Source organism: Anas acuta, chromosome Z (assembly GCF_963932015.1).
Source record: "Anas acuta chromosome Z, bAnaAcu1.1, whole genome shotgun sequence".
In the NCBI taxonomy this organism is placed as follows: Eukaryota; Metazoa; Chordata; class Aves; order Anseriformes; family Anatidae; genus Anas; species Anas acuta.
The window spans coordinates 39,264,194-39,280,818 of NC_089017.1; the positions used below are offsets into that span (position 1 = coordinate 39,264,194).

General features: G+C 35.3%; 1 protein-coding gene across 10 annotated transcripts in view; it reads left to right on the forward strand.

The window, feature by feature from the left end:
- The window catches only part of AOPEP (aminopeptidase O (putative)), a 199,733-nt gene that overhangs the window by 66,091 nt on the left and 117,017 nt on the right, over window positions 1–16,625 (forward strand). For all 10 annotated transcript variants that reach the window (XR_011091064.1, XM_068666251.1, XM_068666252.1 and 7 more), the window contains one exon: window positions 15,458–15,647. Coding sequence is in view for 9 of the 10 variants with exons in the window: in XM_068666251.1 (XP_068522352.1) it covers window positions 15,458–15,647 (190 nt within the window). In the remaining variant the exon portion in view is untranslated. The remainder of the gene's footprint in view (window positions 1–15,457; window positions 15,648–16,625) is intronic.

Here is a 16,625-nt window from a genome sequence, read left to right on the forward strand (position 1 = left end):
GTTCCAGAAGGAAACCCCCCAAAAGCACTAAGCTTTGATCTGTCACCTAAAATGCTTTGTACCTGCAGTTGTTAGCAGGTACACAGAAACCTCCAGGCTTGACCAATATCTTGGTCAGTTCCTTCTTGTTAAAGGGGCAGAATTAAACAGCAATGACAAGATTACTGAGATCCTTAAATAAGCAGCTGATACTTATGGATCTTAGTGAGACTAAAGAGTTTGTTTGTCGTCATGTGTATTACTTCTGGCTCCCATCTGAAGCTAATAACATAGCTGAAGGAGGAACTAGAAGGGATCTGTAAGATGTTGCCAGACCTGCCTCTTCTAGAGAAAAGGATACGACCATGTAATCTATTATTAACTCAGATACTTTGATATTTCAGCACAGTTGTCATAGAATTGGGATTTAAAAAGAAAAAAAAAAAAAAAGTTTTAATCCTGCTTCCAGATGCTAAACTTCCTTGCAAACTCAGTTTGAGTTTAAGCCTGAGATGTGGTTTGAAAGTCCTCTGTTGTGCCTTGCTCCAGTTGTTACATGCTGGCAACTTTTTATTTTTTTGTTTTCACATAGCTTTTTTTATGCTTATAAAAAAGAAAAAAAAGAAAAGAAAAAGAGACAGAAAAACATGTTGGTGATGCACCAAGACAGTATGATACAAAAAGACTCCCTTTCCCCTCTCTCATGCTCAGGGAAACATGCAGCTTTACTCCAGTATTCACTCATTAAGCTTGAGAGCTCTGTGAGAATATGAAGACACCTATACTGACACCGTAATTCTTACAAAGTGTCAGTGAGTCTGTTGTTGTGGTAGTTTCAAATGCCCTTGTTTTACCTTGCTATCATTAGTTTTGTTAACTTAAGCCATGGGAAAAGGTGTTACTATTATTCTGGCAACTTTGAGCATACTCCTATGCCTGTTGATTACAACAGGAATGATAGATTGGGTCAGCTCCTTTTTACGTAATTACCTGGTTATTTTTCAGCCTGTGCATTCTGAACTTGTGCTTTATTTATTATCTGCCTAGAAACCATTCTCCTGACTTCGTAATTTTTAGACCTTTAATATTTCTGTGTGATACATATATACAGTTCTAATGGTGGGTGGTTTTAATCTTCACAGGGACAATAAATCTGGCAAATCCCTTAAGCAATGGTGTGAATTTCTTGGTGTTTTGATCTCTTTCTACTTATTGCTGAAGTTGCTTGATTTAAAAACATTGGGCTGGTGTCTGTTTTTATCACTAATGCTCAAACTGCAAACCAGGTATTCCAACAAATTTTTCTTTCAATTAATTGTTGACATTTACTTATCCTAAGCTTTAACCAAGGTGAGGTAGGTCTCTTGGCAGTGGATTATTTGTCTTTTATGGTGTGTAGGAAACTGTTCAAATGTTCATTACTTTCCTTAAGTACAAGTAGAGAACACTGTTTGAATAGAACTGGCTTGATGTGATGTTTTGTCATGACATGGGTGTCCACATGCTCTTTTGGAAATGTTCAATGGTATACCTAAGAGCATTCCTTAAACAACACTGACAAATCTGTTGAGAGGACAGGGGACATTTCAAGTCATACGTGTGTGTGTGGGGGGGAATCTGGGCAGTTTTTATATTAATAACTTGTTTATCCTTGTTCTGAGGAACACTGATAAAGCTAATAAAATAAGGATTGTTATTAGATTATTTTTATACTCTTTTAATTTTTTATTCTTTTACTCTGAAGAATTATTTGCTAGCTTTTGTACTTTTTCTGCCACTGACAACTTTTTAGGGTTTTTGTTTTGCAGACAGAACAGATTCCTCTGACGTGTTGGCCATCTCCAAATTATTATGCACCCTTGTACTTATTCACTGATGTGTGAGGGAAGGAATGAAAAACAGACTCCTGTATCCTGAGAACGATCATGTAACCCTTCTGTCTGTTTCACTATATTTGAAGTCAAAATAACAATAGTTCTCTAAAAAACTGGATTAACATGTGTAGTGCAATTTAAAGATTGGAATATATTCTCATAAGAAAAAATATTCTTTGAAAGGTGCAAACAGATTCTCAAACCTGTGTGCATGAGTAACTATTTGAAGCTCTTAATATGAAACTGTATCAGCTATCCTTCCAAAACAGTTCAGTCTGCACTCTCATTTCATTCATCTGTTCCATCCAAATAGTTGCAACAGTTTAACTTTAGAAGAAAAATATGAATTAAAACAGACATTTCAAAAGTTTCGTCAATACTACCATCAAAACCTAAACTTTCAATAGATTTAAAGACATTTTGATGCTTTATTTTACATTTCAGTGACTGAATTTGTTACATAAATTTCTTCTGGTTGTGCTTGCAAAGGAAAAGCGTTTTTATTTTATTTTATTTTATTTTGACAAAAGCTGAAATGTCAAACTGCTGTACGTTTCAGAATATTGTAAAATTTTATAGCATGTCTTATGAATGTTAGCATCTATTTTATTGTGGATTATATTTTAGTGGAAATTTTAAACATGGTTTTTCATTTTTTCCTAGGGCTGATATGTGATACAGTGTAGTCCGAGTATTCTTGTATGAATTTTCTCCTCACATATTCATGTTACCCATTAATTTGTTGCTGTCAATTTGCTAATAGGGATTTTACATGTATGATAAAGATCAAGAGCTAACCCATTGAAATTGGTGGAGGAATATGTATAGGTACTTTCTAAATAGACTGCTGAGAGTGCTTACAAGGAAGAGAGAAGGACAATTTATTTTTTTTTTTAGGGATTTGGAAGTGTGATAGATTTGGGGGAAATTAATTAATGAGATGTGTGTTTGAAAATGTTAAAAATTTGCTCGGAGATTGTGGTTTGTGAATAAAAGACCACCTCTGTTTTTTTGGGATGTTTTTTGGATTTCCTTTGTCTGTGGTAGCATAAAGGATGGTTTCATTCCTTTCAATTTCAAGGGCAATCCTTTTTCTTGCCAGGTGGCAGGCATCTGGTTTGTGATGACTGCTTGCTCTTTGCACAATATTGCATAAATTATGTCTCTGCTTAACAAAGGGGGTTACTATGTGCTGTGGTATTGCAAGTTAATAATATTTTTGACTTCTAATTCTAATTTTGAATGTTGAAATTGAACAGTCTGGTCATATTCACTTTATAGTCTGCCTCATTTGTGGTATGATGTTGTGCTGCTATTTCTAAAGGTTCATTTCCCTGTAGCTTAATTTTAGAATTTCAAACATCTTTAAGCTTACTCAGAAAACCATCTTCTGCTTAAAGTGTGTGAAGCTGACATTCAGGGCAGTATTATGGCTCTCAGTAAAGAGCCAGTACAGTGAATTTTCTGGCATATTCTATCACTTGTTGTTTACATATCTGTTATTTACACACACACACACACAAAAAAAAAAAAAGTTAAGGAGTTCAGGAATACATTTTTGGTGTGATCACCAGTTTGTTAGTGATAGATACTGAGTTAAATCTGTGATGTAATTCTGAACAGACTTGGCCTTCTTGAGGATGTCACAGACCTCCAAAAGACAGCTTTGTATGGCTTGGTCACCAAGCAAATTTTTAAAAGCCCAAATTAGACTTTAGCATGATGAAGGAAGGGAGGAGACTAACTTGTCAGTGACTGAAATGGCTTTGCTACTATTTTGTATATCTTTCTTATTATTTCAAAGGTTTCTATGTTTACACATAAAATTTTATGTATTTCTGAGTGTTAGCTGGAGCTCAGTTATACTTTATTGGTGCTCCAGACAACAACAACAACAACAACAACAAAGGAAAAGGCAACATATCAGAGGCAATATTGTTAGTTTGGAGACATAACCAAGTTACCTCCAAATAACTCTGGAATATGGTTATGAGCTGTTTGGGGAAAATCTTTCCATTCCTCACCGCCTTCAGTAGGTCATTAAGGCAAAATTATTAGTGACAGTGCTGATGCTTATGATTTTGATTTTCTGTGATGTATTTGTAATTAGTTATTAATATGACACAGTGTATAGGTGATTTATGTGCAAGCTATGTCTTGGAACAGAAAGATTTACATATGAATTCCTCCCTCTGAATCCCACGACTTGAGTTCAGGTTATCACATTTTGTCATAGAATCATAGAATCATAGAATATCCTGAGTTGGAAGGGACCCTTAAGGATCATCAAGTCCAACTCTTGACACCGCACAGGTCTACCCAAAAGTTCAGACCATGTGACTAAGTGCACAGTCCAATCTCTTCTTAAATTCAGTCAGGCTCGGTGCAGTGACCACTTCCCTGGGGAGCCTGTTCCAGTGTGCAACCACTCTCTCTGTGAAGAACCCCCTCCTTGTCTGCAATGAATTTGAAATGCTAAAGACATCTTAAAACAGCACAGAGAGAGCTTCTCTTGAGCACTCGTACAGAGCAATATTGGTATTCTGTATCAATTTACTGGTGTGAATACACCTGATTTACACGTATTAAAAAACTGCCTGCCTTTACTGGAATGAAAAGGCAAAAGGATAAAAATGAAAGCTGTACCATAATACTATAGTCTACGTGAAGTCTTAGTTTCACATGATTTTCTGAAAAATGAGCTATTGCCAGAGAAGGTGTGATTCACATAATTGTGTTTATGGTCTGAGCACCTTCATTTTCTTAAAAACCACACTGGGCACATACTGGAAATTCCAACCATTCTGACATTATGGACAGTATAAGCCACAGTCTCTACTTACTGCTATCATATCTTTGATTTTTTCTTTGTAGTATCTGAGAAATGGGCCTTAGATTTTGAACAAATCCTGGTGTTGATGTGCTGTTCAGTAGTGCCAGATTAGATATGTTATTTGTCTCTAGGAAATCAATTTCTGTTTTCGCTCAGCCAGGTGATCTGAGCTAATACAGTAGTGCATATGCAAAGTCATTATCACAGAAAACAAAATGCACTGCAGTCAGAAAGGTATTTCTAATGCTTTCTGAGAAGAAACAGCAACGTCCAATTTGCATACATCAGCATAACTGTAACATTTGCAATTAATTCTCAGTTAAATAATTTTAAACCTGTTGGAGGTAGAGTTACAGAGTGATAGCTGCTAGCGGGGGAGGGGGAGGGGGTAATTCATAGTGCTGTCATGGAAGAGCTTTTCTCTCCAGACCTTGGAACAGGGCCCAGCAGAAACAGACTGCAACCTCTGACCTAACACTAACAAGCCCTCCACTAAACCATATCGCTAAGTTCAACATCTAAACGTCTTTTAAAGACCTCCAGGGATGGTGACTCCACCATTCCAATACCTCACAACCCTTACATACCAACATAATCTGTATTCTCTCTAGCATTTTGCTAAATACATAATTTGGTGTTCTCAATTCAACAACTTTAAAAGTGTATATTTTTAGGATTTATTTGATGAATTTGCAATGCACAAGTTATGTGGACATACCTATATGTTGGAAAACTCCAGAAGAAATGATGGATTCAGTAGATGTTTGTAATGTTTATAATGGTGTTTGCTTCCTTTTGGCATCCTTAAAAAGAGAAGATAAAAGTATCCTGTGGTAGTGTCCTGGACAACAGGTAATAACATAATAATATATAATGTAATATATATTATATAATATATTATACTTATTTAGTACTTATGATGGGCTGAAACTGATTAGGAAATGTGTGAAAAGCTAAATTCATGAAGATGCAACAGTATAAAAGCTCATTTCTAGGTAATACTTAGAGACATTAGCTCAGTTTTTAGGTATGCTAGATAGTTCAAACTTAGCTGTCCTTTACTGTACAATACGGTAATAATAGCAAGATGCCTTGTGTGACAAATAAATAATTCACATGCAGACTAACTACTTCCAGTTAAACTGTCCTTTTACTGTCTGATTCAACAATAATAGCTGGATGTCCTGCATAGTAGATAGAGTAATTTGCATGCACACTGAAGTTCTTCTGTCATTGGATATGATGTAATTTAATCTCATTTTTCCACCAGCATAATAAATGTGACTGTGTGCGAAAGAGAATGTGTGTGTGTGTGTACCATTTTACTTGGAAATAATCTCCCGAAAAGGAGGAAAATTACTACATTGCAAAGAGTTTGGTGTTCCCAAAAGACTTTGTTTACAGTTTTGTTTGACTGCTAAGCACTTATTGTAAGGAGAATAGATTGTTCTAGTTCTAGTCATTATAATACCGTTCTGTTTTAATATTGCATGATCTGTGGGCTGCCATAAAATTCTTACAAATTGAAGGGCTGATATAACATGAAATGAGGCACCTCGTCTGAATGTTGCTTTTGTTCTGTATATAACAAATTAGTATGTTGACATTTGTCACTGATGGATTTCATTATTTGCTGAAAGGGGTTTAGGAGGTTTGACAGCATGAATGGTTTGTCCCACAGACTTTTGAGAATTGATAAAGGCATCTTTGTTCTTTGTGCAAAAGCACAACAGATATCTTATTGACTTGATGCATACAAAAAGGAAGGCTTGCATAGCTGCTGCACAAAATAAACTAAAAAAATAATTTTGAAGCCATTACTTAACTCTGGTGTGTTGTTCTCTCTCTCTCTCTCTCTCTTCTTTTCTCTCTCTCTCTCAGCTAACAGCATTAGGTAGCATTAATCAATGTAACAAGAACCACATTTGTTACATCACTTACAGTTTATGTATTGCTTATAGATGACAAAAATATGAAAAATAGGTAATGGAAGATAGCAGTATTATTTAGTTAAACATATATTGTCTGAACCATTTTTAAGGCAGGAGAGTGCAGAGTGTTGTAGCATTTTTTGTCTAGAAAGAGGATGAAGGCATAGTAGAAATAATGCGTTTTAGCGTGAATGTTGAGAATCAGAATAAACTTGGCAGCATTGGTTTTGTAGCCAGTCTTCTAAGTACAATGAAAGGCTTCAGCAAGTGGATTTGTAGATACTACTAGGTACCACCAGGTACCAGCAAGAATTGCGGGCGATACTATATATTGGCAAAAATTCGGTCACATGCAGATAACTATCTTCACCTCACTGTTTGCTCCCATATGTGTTGTTGGCACAAGCAGCAAGAGATATGAACTGAAAATTTTGAAGAATTGGACCCGTGCCTCTTTTATTGCATGAGAAGACATTCTGATCATTTTTAAAAAACTCTGAACTTTATGTTTTTATTTATTTGCCTTAGAAATATCAGGTATTTGTTGCTCTGTCTGCTCCTGTGATTTTAGGGATTTCCTGGATGATTCAGGGATATAGCCAGAGTTTTCTCAGTCTTCAGGTGAAATATTTGTAATAGAAAACTCTAAAAAGCAAAAACGTTCCTCAGGTTTATTTTGTTTTGGGATACTAGTCTAACTGTAGTTTGTAAAGATTTAATAAGAAGCACTTCAGCCTTCAAGCAGACTTCATTTCCTTGCTGCTTTTAGAACAGTGATACAGATGCTCTTAGAATAGATAATAGCATTACACTGAGAAAAAGAATCTTTAAAAATTCAAAGAACAAGTAATCACTTCTGTTGTTGCTGTTTGTTTGGTGCTTTGTTTCTTGTGTTTGTTTGTCCTTGTGTAGGTAGATAAAAGCTACCCTCTGTATATTAAATGAAGAAAAAATGACACCTTCTTTATTTTACTTTGTCTTGTCCAAGTCATCTTTTGAGACTTTTAATATACTGGATCTTACCTTGAGTGAATTTTATCTGAATATGGAGAAGCAGATAAATTTTGCCCTTTCTGCCTGTCTATTTATCATTGTAGCTGATTTGTGTTTTGGCTCTCAGCTCTGTTAGTATCTGCCGGAAGCTTCACAATGTAGCAGAAGGAAATCCAGGTCTTCCACTAATAGCAATGATGCAAAACTACAAGTAATGAAATCCATCCATGATCACATAATAACATCCACCTATCAGTGACAAATGTCATTGTTTAGACTGGAACTGAGAAATGTTGCTTGTGACTGTAATGATAATATAAAGAGCAGTTGGAAAAGACTCTGAAAAAAATTCTATGTGCATTGCTGGTATAAAACAAGAGCTTCTCTTTTAGTCTTTAGAAACCAAAAATAATTATTATCACACACACATGAAATAAAAAAAAAAGAATAAAAAAGGAATTTATAAAAAGAAAGGTGAGAGTACCTATGTCTGTTTCTATTAGCCTCCTATTTAAATAAAATGATCAATTAAAATTATGAATTACAATGTGGAACAGTTTCACATGAAATCTGGATAAAAAATGATAGTTCCATGAAAAAATTCCATATCCAAAAGTACTTTTCACTGAAAAAAAATAAATATCAAAATACATGTATAGTTATTTTCTTTATTCTTATTTCTTTGCTCTTTAATTGGGATAATCTACATTGGTTTCCAATCTATGTTTATTAAGGGGGGGAAGGGGGAAAAGCTAGTTGAGTTGTACAGCTTATATGATTTATCATTTGGAAACATAAAACAATATCATTTTGTATTATGAATACTTCGTAAGGAATTTGGGAATCGGTAGCACTAGTTCACAAATTATTTTTCAATTTTAATAATGTCAATACTTTTTGAAAACTAATTGTATGCATGGTGTGAATGTTGAAAATTGAACTTGCACTTACTCCTATCAATAAATCAGTTAAATATGAAAAATTTATTATGTGATATGAAACATGAAAAGCTTTAGTCCTCAAGATGTTCTAGAGAGTTCTAGCTTGTAAGATTTTCTAACAAGATTGTAGCCATGGTAATATAGTGCTACTGAATTTTATAAGAGTTTTGTTTTTTTGTTTTTTTTTTTGTGAGAAGGAGATTTCAAACAAATCAGAATGAAAACTCTTGATGGGCAGTAGAAGGTTTTGAAACTGTAATTCCTTCTGTTTTCCCCTATAATTTTCTATGTTTGTTTTTGTTTCCGTACAACAGCAGGCAATCTGCTTCATGCCGCAAATCCTGGGAGTAGAAAAGTCTAAATGTATAGATATTGTTGGGCTTATGTAAGACATCAGGAAGTGAAATCTAAAGAGCTCCAAACAAGCACTGCAAGTTCTTCATATCTGAAGGATGCGTAAGATGAAATGATGTGAACTAGAGCTGCTGTTAGGCATCCTGGGGAGTATCAGAGGTCCAATGGAGAATAACTCCTTAACTCTGTGTTTCTTACTTGGGTGGACTGATGGTTGATCTTGTCAGCTCCAGTTCCTGATGAGCTTGTTACAAACTCAGGTTAGTGCACTGGCACTGCTTGGTTCAGAGGCATTTATCAGACAGACACCTACATGTAAAATATGTTCTTTCTTTCCCTCTTGGGAGAAAGTCCGAGGTCAGGACACATGAAGCAGATAGGATTTATTAATAAGCTATGACTGCATGGTATCAATCACGTATAAGTTGTTTTGTCTTACGAATTTTTGTAAAATCACAATTAAAGTTTTTGTCTTAGTGATGTCAATGTGTGTGCTCCGTGGATTAGACAGATAATGAGACAGCATTATTTAAGTAAATTAGTTGCATTATTACTGAATTGTTTATTTTGTGGTGTGTTCTGATCTCAAGAGCTCTATCTAGGGAAATTCCTGTAACCCTTCTGTTGGAAGCAATATTTTCACTCTATCATTTTAATACTATATATTTTGGTTGGATTATAGAGGACAGTTCTGGAGCTGAGCACCAGAAGAATGCTAGAAGTTCAGAACAGAGCATAGTTTAGAAAAAAATAGAAAAGAGTAAGGGCCATTTTTTGCAAGACTGAAGTAAAAAATAAATTCTCTAAATGTATTTCTTGTCTGCTTGATGTGCACCTTGTAAGCCAGCTGAATAAACATCTTGGTTGAGTAGGTACAGCTCTGCATTTTCTACTTGAAGTTCCCTAGGGTAGAAATATGAAATGAGAACCCCCCTTTTAGATCGACTGTCCTATGGTCTTCAAAGACACTAATGTGTGGTATCACACTGCATATGGTTAGTTATTTTTGATCTAGTTTTAAATGAAAAAATACATTTTTACAGGTTGGTTTGTTTCTTGACTTTTTTTCATCTTCATTATTAAAAAAAAAAATCACAATAGTGGAGATTCATTTTTAATAATGTGACCTTTTACTCACATAACGTTTCAAGCAAGTTGTGATTGGAAATGCTTGCTGCTGCATGACAGGATAATACATATCTATTCATTTGTGAACAAAAAGTTAAGAGAATGAATTATTATTAGATGGGTTGATACAGTTTACCTTTATGTTGGCAGATTAGTGTTACCTGTGGGTGCATGGAATTTTCTGTTTATTTTTTGAAGCATTTAAATCCTGTGTCCCTTTTTGTTCAGGTCAGGATGATTGGTCCTTTTGCGATTGCAAAATGAGGAGGTCCTGGCATAAGAAAGCAGCATTTGTCAATGCTTGGCAAGGTTTTCAGTGTGTTTTATTTCATTTTTGTCAGTCATGAAATTCCAGAGCTATTCTGATTTCTGAGGAAAACTTATAAAATTTCCTCTGTGAATAAAAATCAGCAAGTCAAATCCACAGTAGATTTGTAATTCCAAAGATATTTTAATTAAAATAAAAGTTGTGAAATGTGGTGTATGTCACAGTCATGTGGGATCAGTACTGTGTTACTATATAAGTTTTTACTTCAAGGCTGTTCATTTAGCATAATTTAGAATGCAAATATGAGAAGTATCAAGAGTTGTTACAAACCCAGATTATTATTATTATTATTATTATTATTATTATTATTAGTAGTAGTAGTAGTAGTAGTAGTAGTAGTAGTAGTAGTAGTAGTAGTAGTATGTGTGTGTAGCAACTGATTGAGTTTAGGTTGATGTTATCTTTTTCCTTTCACTGTATTATTTTTTCAGTGTTATGCCAAGTACCAGTCTTGCTCCTAAATAGTAAAAAAAGAAGTCTCACCTGGAAGGGATCCACCCTTGTTTATATACATTCTGACTAATCTGGTTTGGTATAACAAAATAAGCAAAACTAAAGTAATTGACAATTCATGGAGCAGCTGCTGCCCAGTTTTCTCATCAGTTAGAGGCTAGATTCTCTGTACTTAGAGATTGTCTGATATCATCCTCCTTCCAACACATGAGAGCTCCCTGTTGCCTACAAGAACGCTATATTACTGCAGGATTTATGGAACAAGAAGTTGTTCATCTGCTCTGGAGTGACTGTCATCTGTCACTTCCATTCATGTGGTGGTTTGTTTCCCAGTATGATTATAGGGAGGGAAAATGTCATTACAAAGTTTCCAATATTTCTGGTGCAATTTTGAGTTTTATAACTACAAGATTCTTGTCTCTACAACTTCATTGTATGTATGTTTCAGCTTCTGGCATACAGTAAACTTGGGAGATCAAAAAGGGCTGTTCATCTTTTTAGTTCTCTCAGTACTGAAATGTAACATATACCAGATTGCTGGAGATTACAGAGGTAAGTAATTGGATGTGGCACGTTCTTGTGCCTGCATTCCAATGACACAAGTGTCCTCAAAGATAAAGTAAGCTAACATTCAAAGTCTGATGTAGATATTGGAGGCAATATGATAATATTGTTCTCTGTATCACTTCAGTAATGTAGGTTGAAGGCAACTGTTGAGAGTTTGCATAAGATGCTTATAAAGAGCTGTCATTTTCTTGTCTAACTTTCTGAATTTCAGTAATCCTGAAATGTATGTCTCAATGTTAGCATGTTCCTATGAACATATTTTTGAGGTATTTTCCCTGCTCCTTTTTACATGGGAATTTTCTAGAAGTAAAGTAACTCTTCAACCCATTTACTATCTGACTTCCTTTTTATGAATAGGAAAACATAAACAACACGTGGAGTGTTATCAAGACATGAAAAGTATTTTATGTTATAATTTACTTCTGTAATAGTGGTTTGGGGTGCTACTTTTGACTCCAGAAGCATAATTTGTGTCTCAGCTCTGTTGTTTCAGAAAATACATAAGGAAACGTATCTGCAAATCCATGTATGCTTAGGGGGAAAAAGTTCTCCTTCAAAAGGAGTGGAACAAGCCTGTTAGAAATGTGCTTCATGTTCCTTGCTTAAATGTGTACTTAAGTTCTTGCACGTACATTTGGCTTGAGCTTATGCTATGTGTCTCTTGTCTGATTATGTGCGAGAAGCCAAAAATAGCACACCGCTGCAGCCTCTGTGCAAAGCAGCACCTGCATCAAGTCATAAGCCTGGAGAAGAAGTTTTGCAAAATTGCTTTCAGAAACTTGGCTTCTAAACTGGTCATATTACTGCTCAGAGCTCTAGGACTCATTGGAAACCTTTTATTTGTTACAGAGAACATTTATTAAGAACATCTACTTGAGTGGATTCAGATGATTAGAACACAAGGACCCCTTGGCCTTTCACACCAAAAAATTCTTTCCCTTTGGAGTTCATATTTTCCTTCATATGCTTCCCTTCATACCATAGTTACAGAGTTGATATTTCCCTTAACTGTAGTTTTACTTGGATAAAGAGCTTGTTCCTTCTTTCTGTACAAAGATCTAAGTTATAAGGGTGTAATTCTGGTCAGAATAATAACCTTTTGCTTTAAAAGTATAACCAAGTGTGTACTTGTTGAAAACAAGTCATTAACTTCTATTTTTCTGTAAGAGCTATTGGGAAATTCTCCAGCTTCCTGGGAAGGACTGGTGGGGTTTTTCTTTTTCTTTCTTTCTTTCTTTCCTTTTTTTTTTTTTTTTTTTTTTTTAAACTGGGAGAGGTTTCCCACCTTCCTTACTGCATCGAGCTAACCTGTTCTGACCTGCTTTAGAAACTTGGGCCAGACTTGAAAAGACACCAGCTCGAGTCATATAAAGGCTGGGCATACCTTGTCAGGTCTTGATATAATTGTGGAGCTGAATCACCTTTGTCCCTTCCTAGTGCATGAACAGATTTATTTCCTTTTTAATTCCAGTGAAAGCAACAGATACCAAGCATTATAATTCATTTCTAATAAATCAGATGGATGGTATGAGGTTCAAATTCCTATTCTGGTTTAAAAATATATATGTATATATATTTCATTATATGTATAATATATATATATATGTATAATTATTGCAATTTAATCATCATCCAAATTATCTTAATTTTCACATGGCCACTTTCTTGAATTACTGAATTTTTGAGCAACACCACTAATAGTAACAATGAATGATGTTGTACATCCCACTTGTTAAAAAAATAGACTTAGGGATTTAGGTGAGATGAGTAAAGGTGGAGCAGAGCTTCTGGAATTCAAACATGTATTGGAAACAGAGAATCTGTATTTTAACATAATACATAGAATCAAATTTCTCCCCAAAGTAGTAGGTGCTGGACATAGTATAAAAGCATGTTCAGTCTTTGAGAAAATTATTCTTAACATAAATGGGAACTTTGCACTGCTCTGTAGTGGTACCTGCTGTTGTACGAAGCTCTGAGTTGGACGTTTAGTTGTTTGTTAAGGGAAAACAGAATAAAGGGATTATTTAAGGTGTTCTCAGGAAAGGAAGTTGTTGGCTGTACTGAGACTCTAAAATGAAATCCCACTGCTGCACATAATCTTATTTTTGACCTTGTAGAAAGTTGTATTCATATTCCTTGCCCAAAATTTAACCCATGTTCCTTTTTCTCTCTAAAGTGCTTTTTAATCCTTTTGTAAAGGAGAAGATTTTCTAATTGTGGCATTTCTATTATTTAATTGGAAAGAGAAGGAACTAGAATCTTTACTTTTATTATATGTATACCTACAGTAGTGTTGAGCTTGTTTATAAGGCATGAAATTACTTGTATTTTGCTGAAATAAATGGCCAAAGCACAACCAGCAGTATGTCTGGAATGTTATTTACTTGGTCCATTTCTGCATTTTTTCTTTGTAGCACTGTACACATGCCACAGTTAGGGGTCATTTACTTACCACTGACCAAAGTGGTGCCCCCAAAGCTGCAGTTATTCTTCTCAGTAGGGGTTTGTAATAAAAGGCTCATCATGTTCTGCAGCTTCTGTGCTCACTCTTCCCTTCTCTCTTCTTCACTTCTCTCAATCGGAATTGCTTTTGGCTAAGATTTCTAGAGCTGCATTTTTTTTCTTGATGTGTTCTTTGTGACTTGATTCCTCTATTGGTACTTACATTTCAATCATTTGGCATTGCAAGAAATAATGTAAGAAATCAACTTGTTTTGCTGGATTATATTTACTATTACTATTACTATTATTATTCTACAAGGAGATGGTTACTGAGTATGTTTTTCTACTTAAGTGTGTGTCATATTTTACGTTCTCAGTTCCAGATACTCAACCAGTTGCACGAAAACTGTGGGTGTTACAACATTTCCAGCGGAAGGGTAGGGTGGGTGGGGATGCTCTATGGAACGCTCACGAATAATATTTGACTCTTGGAAATGTCTTAAGGCCATGCGCTCCCCTCCCACGCTCGGAAAGCTAGACTTAATTTTAAAGACCTGTGGTCTTGAAGGTATTACCATTGTTCTTTATTTCCTTTCTAACTGGCTGGAACTGAGAAAACAGTCGAAAAGGAGATTATGGATGCCTAGGGTTAGTGCAGGAATACTCTGCAGATGGTGTTGGTGGTTTGTGTCCTTGCAGGTCCCATTAGTGGCACCATGCCCCTTTAATCCCTCCTATGTTAGTCATAGAGTCTTAGTTCTCCTACTCTTTTTTTTCCCAGGCGTAAAATTATGTAACTTTTAAGACATTAACATCTACAACATCTGTAAGCATAACAGAAACTGCCTTACAGCAGAACAAGAGCTGGGAACTGCAGAAACTTGCAGTTCAGTGTGTTTTCCATAGCAGGGCAAGTATGCATAGCAGGTTTTTTGTCCCAGATTTCTTCTTTTAGTACTTGACTGCAAAGCAGAGTTGATACAGATTGTGTTGTTTTCTCCTGTAGTGAAAATGAGACATTTAGTGGGTATCTAAGCTTTCTTTTCACTTCTGTGAAGGGTGCTCTTCTTCCACTGCATTTGTGCAAACCATCACCTCTTACCATGAGTTGGTATCTTTTAAACTTGTTTTAAGTTGTAATGAGCACATGAGCTCTACTATACATGGCTCTTTTTCTTCTGGGTAGTGATTTGTTTTCTTTATAAAATGTTTCTGCTTTATTTATTTCCAGCTTTGATCATTTAACTGATAAATACGTACTACCCATATTCACACCTGCTCATCTTTTATTATTGTGGCTTATGTATAAATGCTTCTGTTGAAATAAATCAGTCTTGTAATTTGAAAAATATAAAACTTTGGTTTAAGTTACTTTCTAAAGGCAATAGCTGTTTGACAGTTGAATACAAAACGAGTGCTTGGCAAAATTTTAATTTAATTATCTGCCAACATATGATAAAACACAACCCGACTCCTAAAAATGCCTGAACTATAAACCGTTTGTCATGACCTAGCATGCATATAGTAATAACAGGCTGACAAGGCTAATAAAGCCTATATATTATTATGGTCATAGAATGTGCGTTACAACAGGTCTATAATGTATTTTGTCCTTCATTCCCACTGTACAGCCCACACATCATCTTCCTGTCACAGAGTGTATTACCTGGGGGGCGCCATCTCTGTGGAACACGTCTGTGCCATGAAATTGCTCATGCTTGGTTTGGACTGGCCATTGGGGCTCGTGATTGGACTGAAGAGTGGATAAGTGAAGGATTTGCCACTTTCTTAGAAGATGTATTTTGGGCTAGGGCACAACAGGTAAGGTGATGATGTGTCACTTCTCAACTGAATCATGTGGAAACTATACTATAATAATACTATATATATACTAAATAATACTATATATTATATATACAACATGCATAATATAATATATAAAATATATTATATATATATAAAATAATATATATATTTATATCTAATATATATCTAATATATATATATATTAGATATAAATAAAACCTCGTGTTATGCGACTAAGTTTAAAAAAAAATATTGGAATTTGCATGCTATTTTGTTTTTTAATTCTTTCTTTCCACAATGAACACTGATCTTTACAGAGGTAAAGGTTAGTGCAAATAGGAATGGAAACATCTGCTTGTCAATGATTACTTTCCCACAAATACATGACTTAAATAATACTGTTCAGCTATCAAACAGGTGCTCTGCATTCTCTCCACTTACATCGTGTTCCTGAAAGTGGAGTAATCAGCAGCATCTTACTGAATATCATAATATTTCAGTTACCTGATGTAAATGGTTTGCTTTTGCCCCGTGTATAGCCAAATGGCAAGCCTTAAAACAAAATGAATTACAGTGCCAACGCTTATACTTTTTTATGTCTTACAGTGTCTAGCAAGAGCTACCATCTTGTCAGAGGCTTAGAAATCATTGCCCTTCTTAAAGTGAAAAGCTCATAAATTGCATGTCACCTAGTAAAGCGGTTTTCTGATTCGACTCTTATTTTTGTCATACTTCTGCTATTTCAAGCATTTCGTGTGTTCGTGATTTCTTCTTGTGCTGGTGTCAGTTAGGCTCTGACTGCTGTTAGAGTTTGCAGAGCTCCATCTGTGGAAGAGCAGGTGGGACTGGGATCTGACATCGCGAGCTCTTCTGAGCCTCCGTTTTATTACGTATCAGGCATATTTATAGCATTGAACAAAAGAGAATTCCTTCTCACTTACCATGCTTCTGCAATGAGAAAGAGGTGAAGGCTATCCAAACACTTCGCTTTTC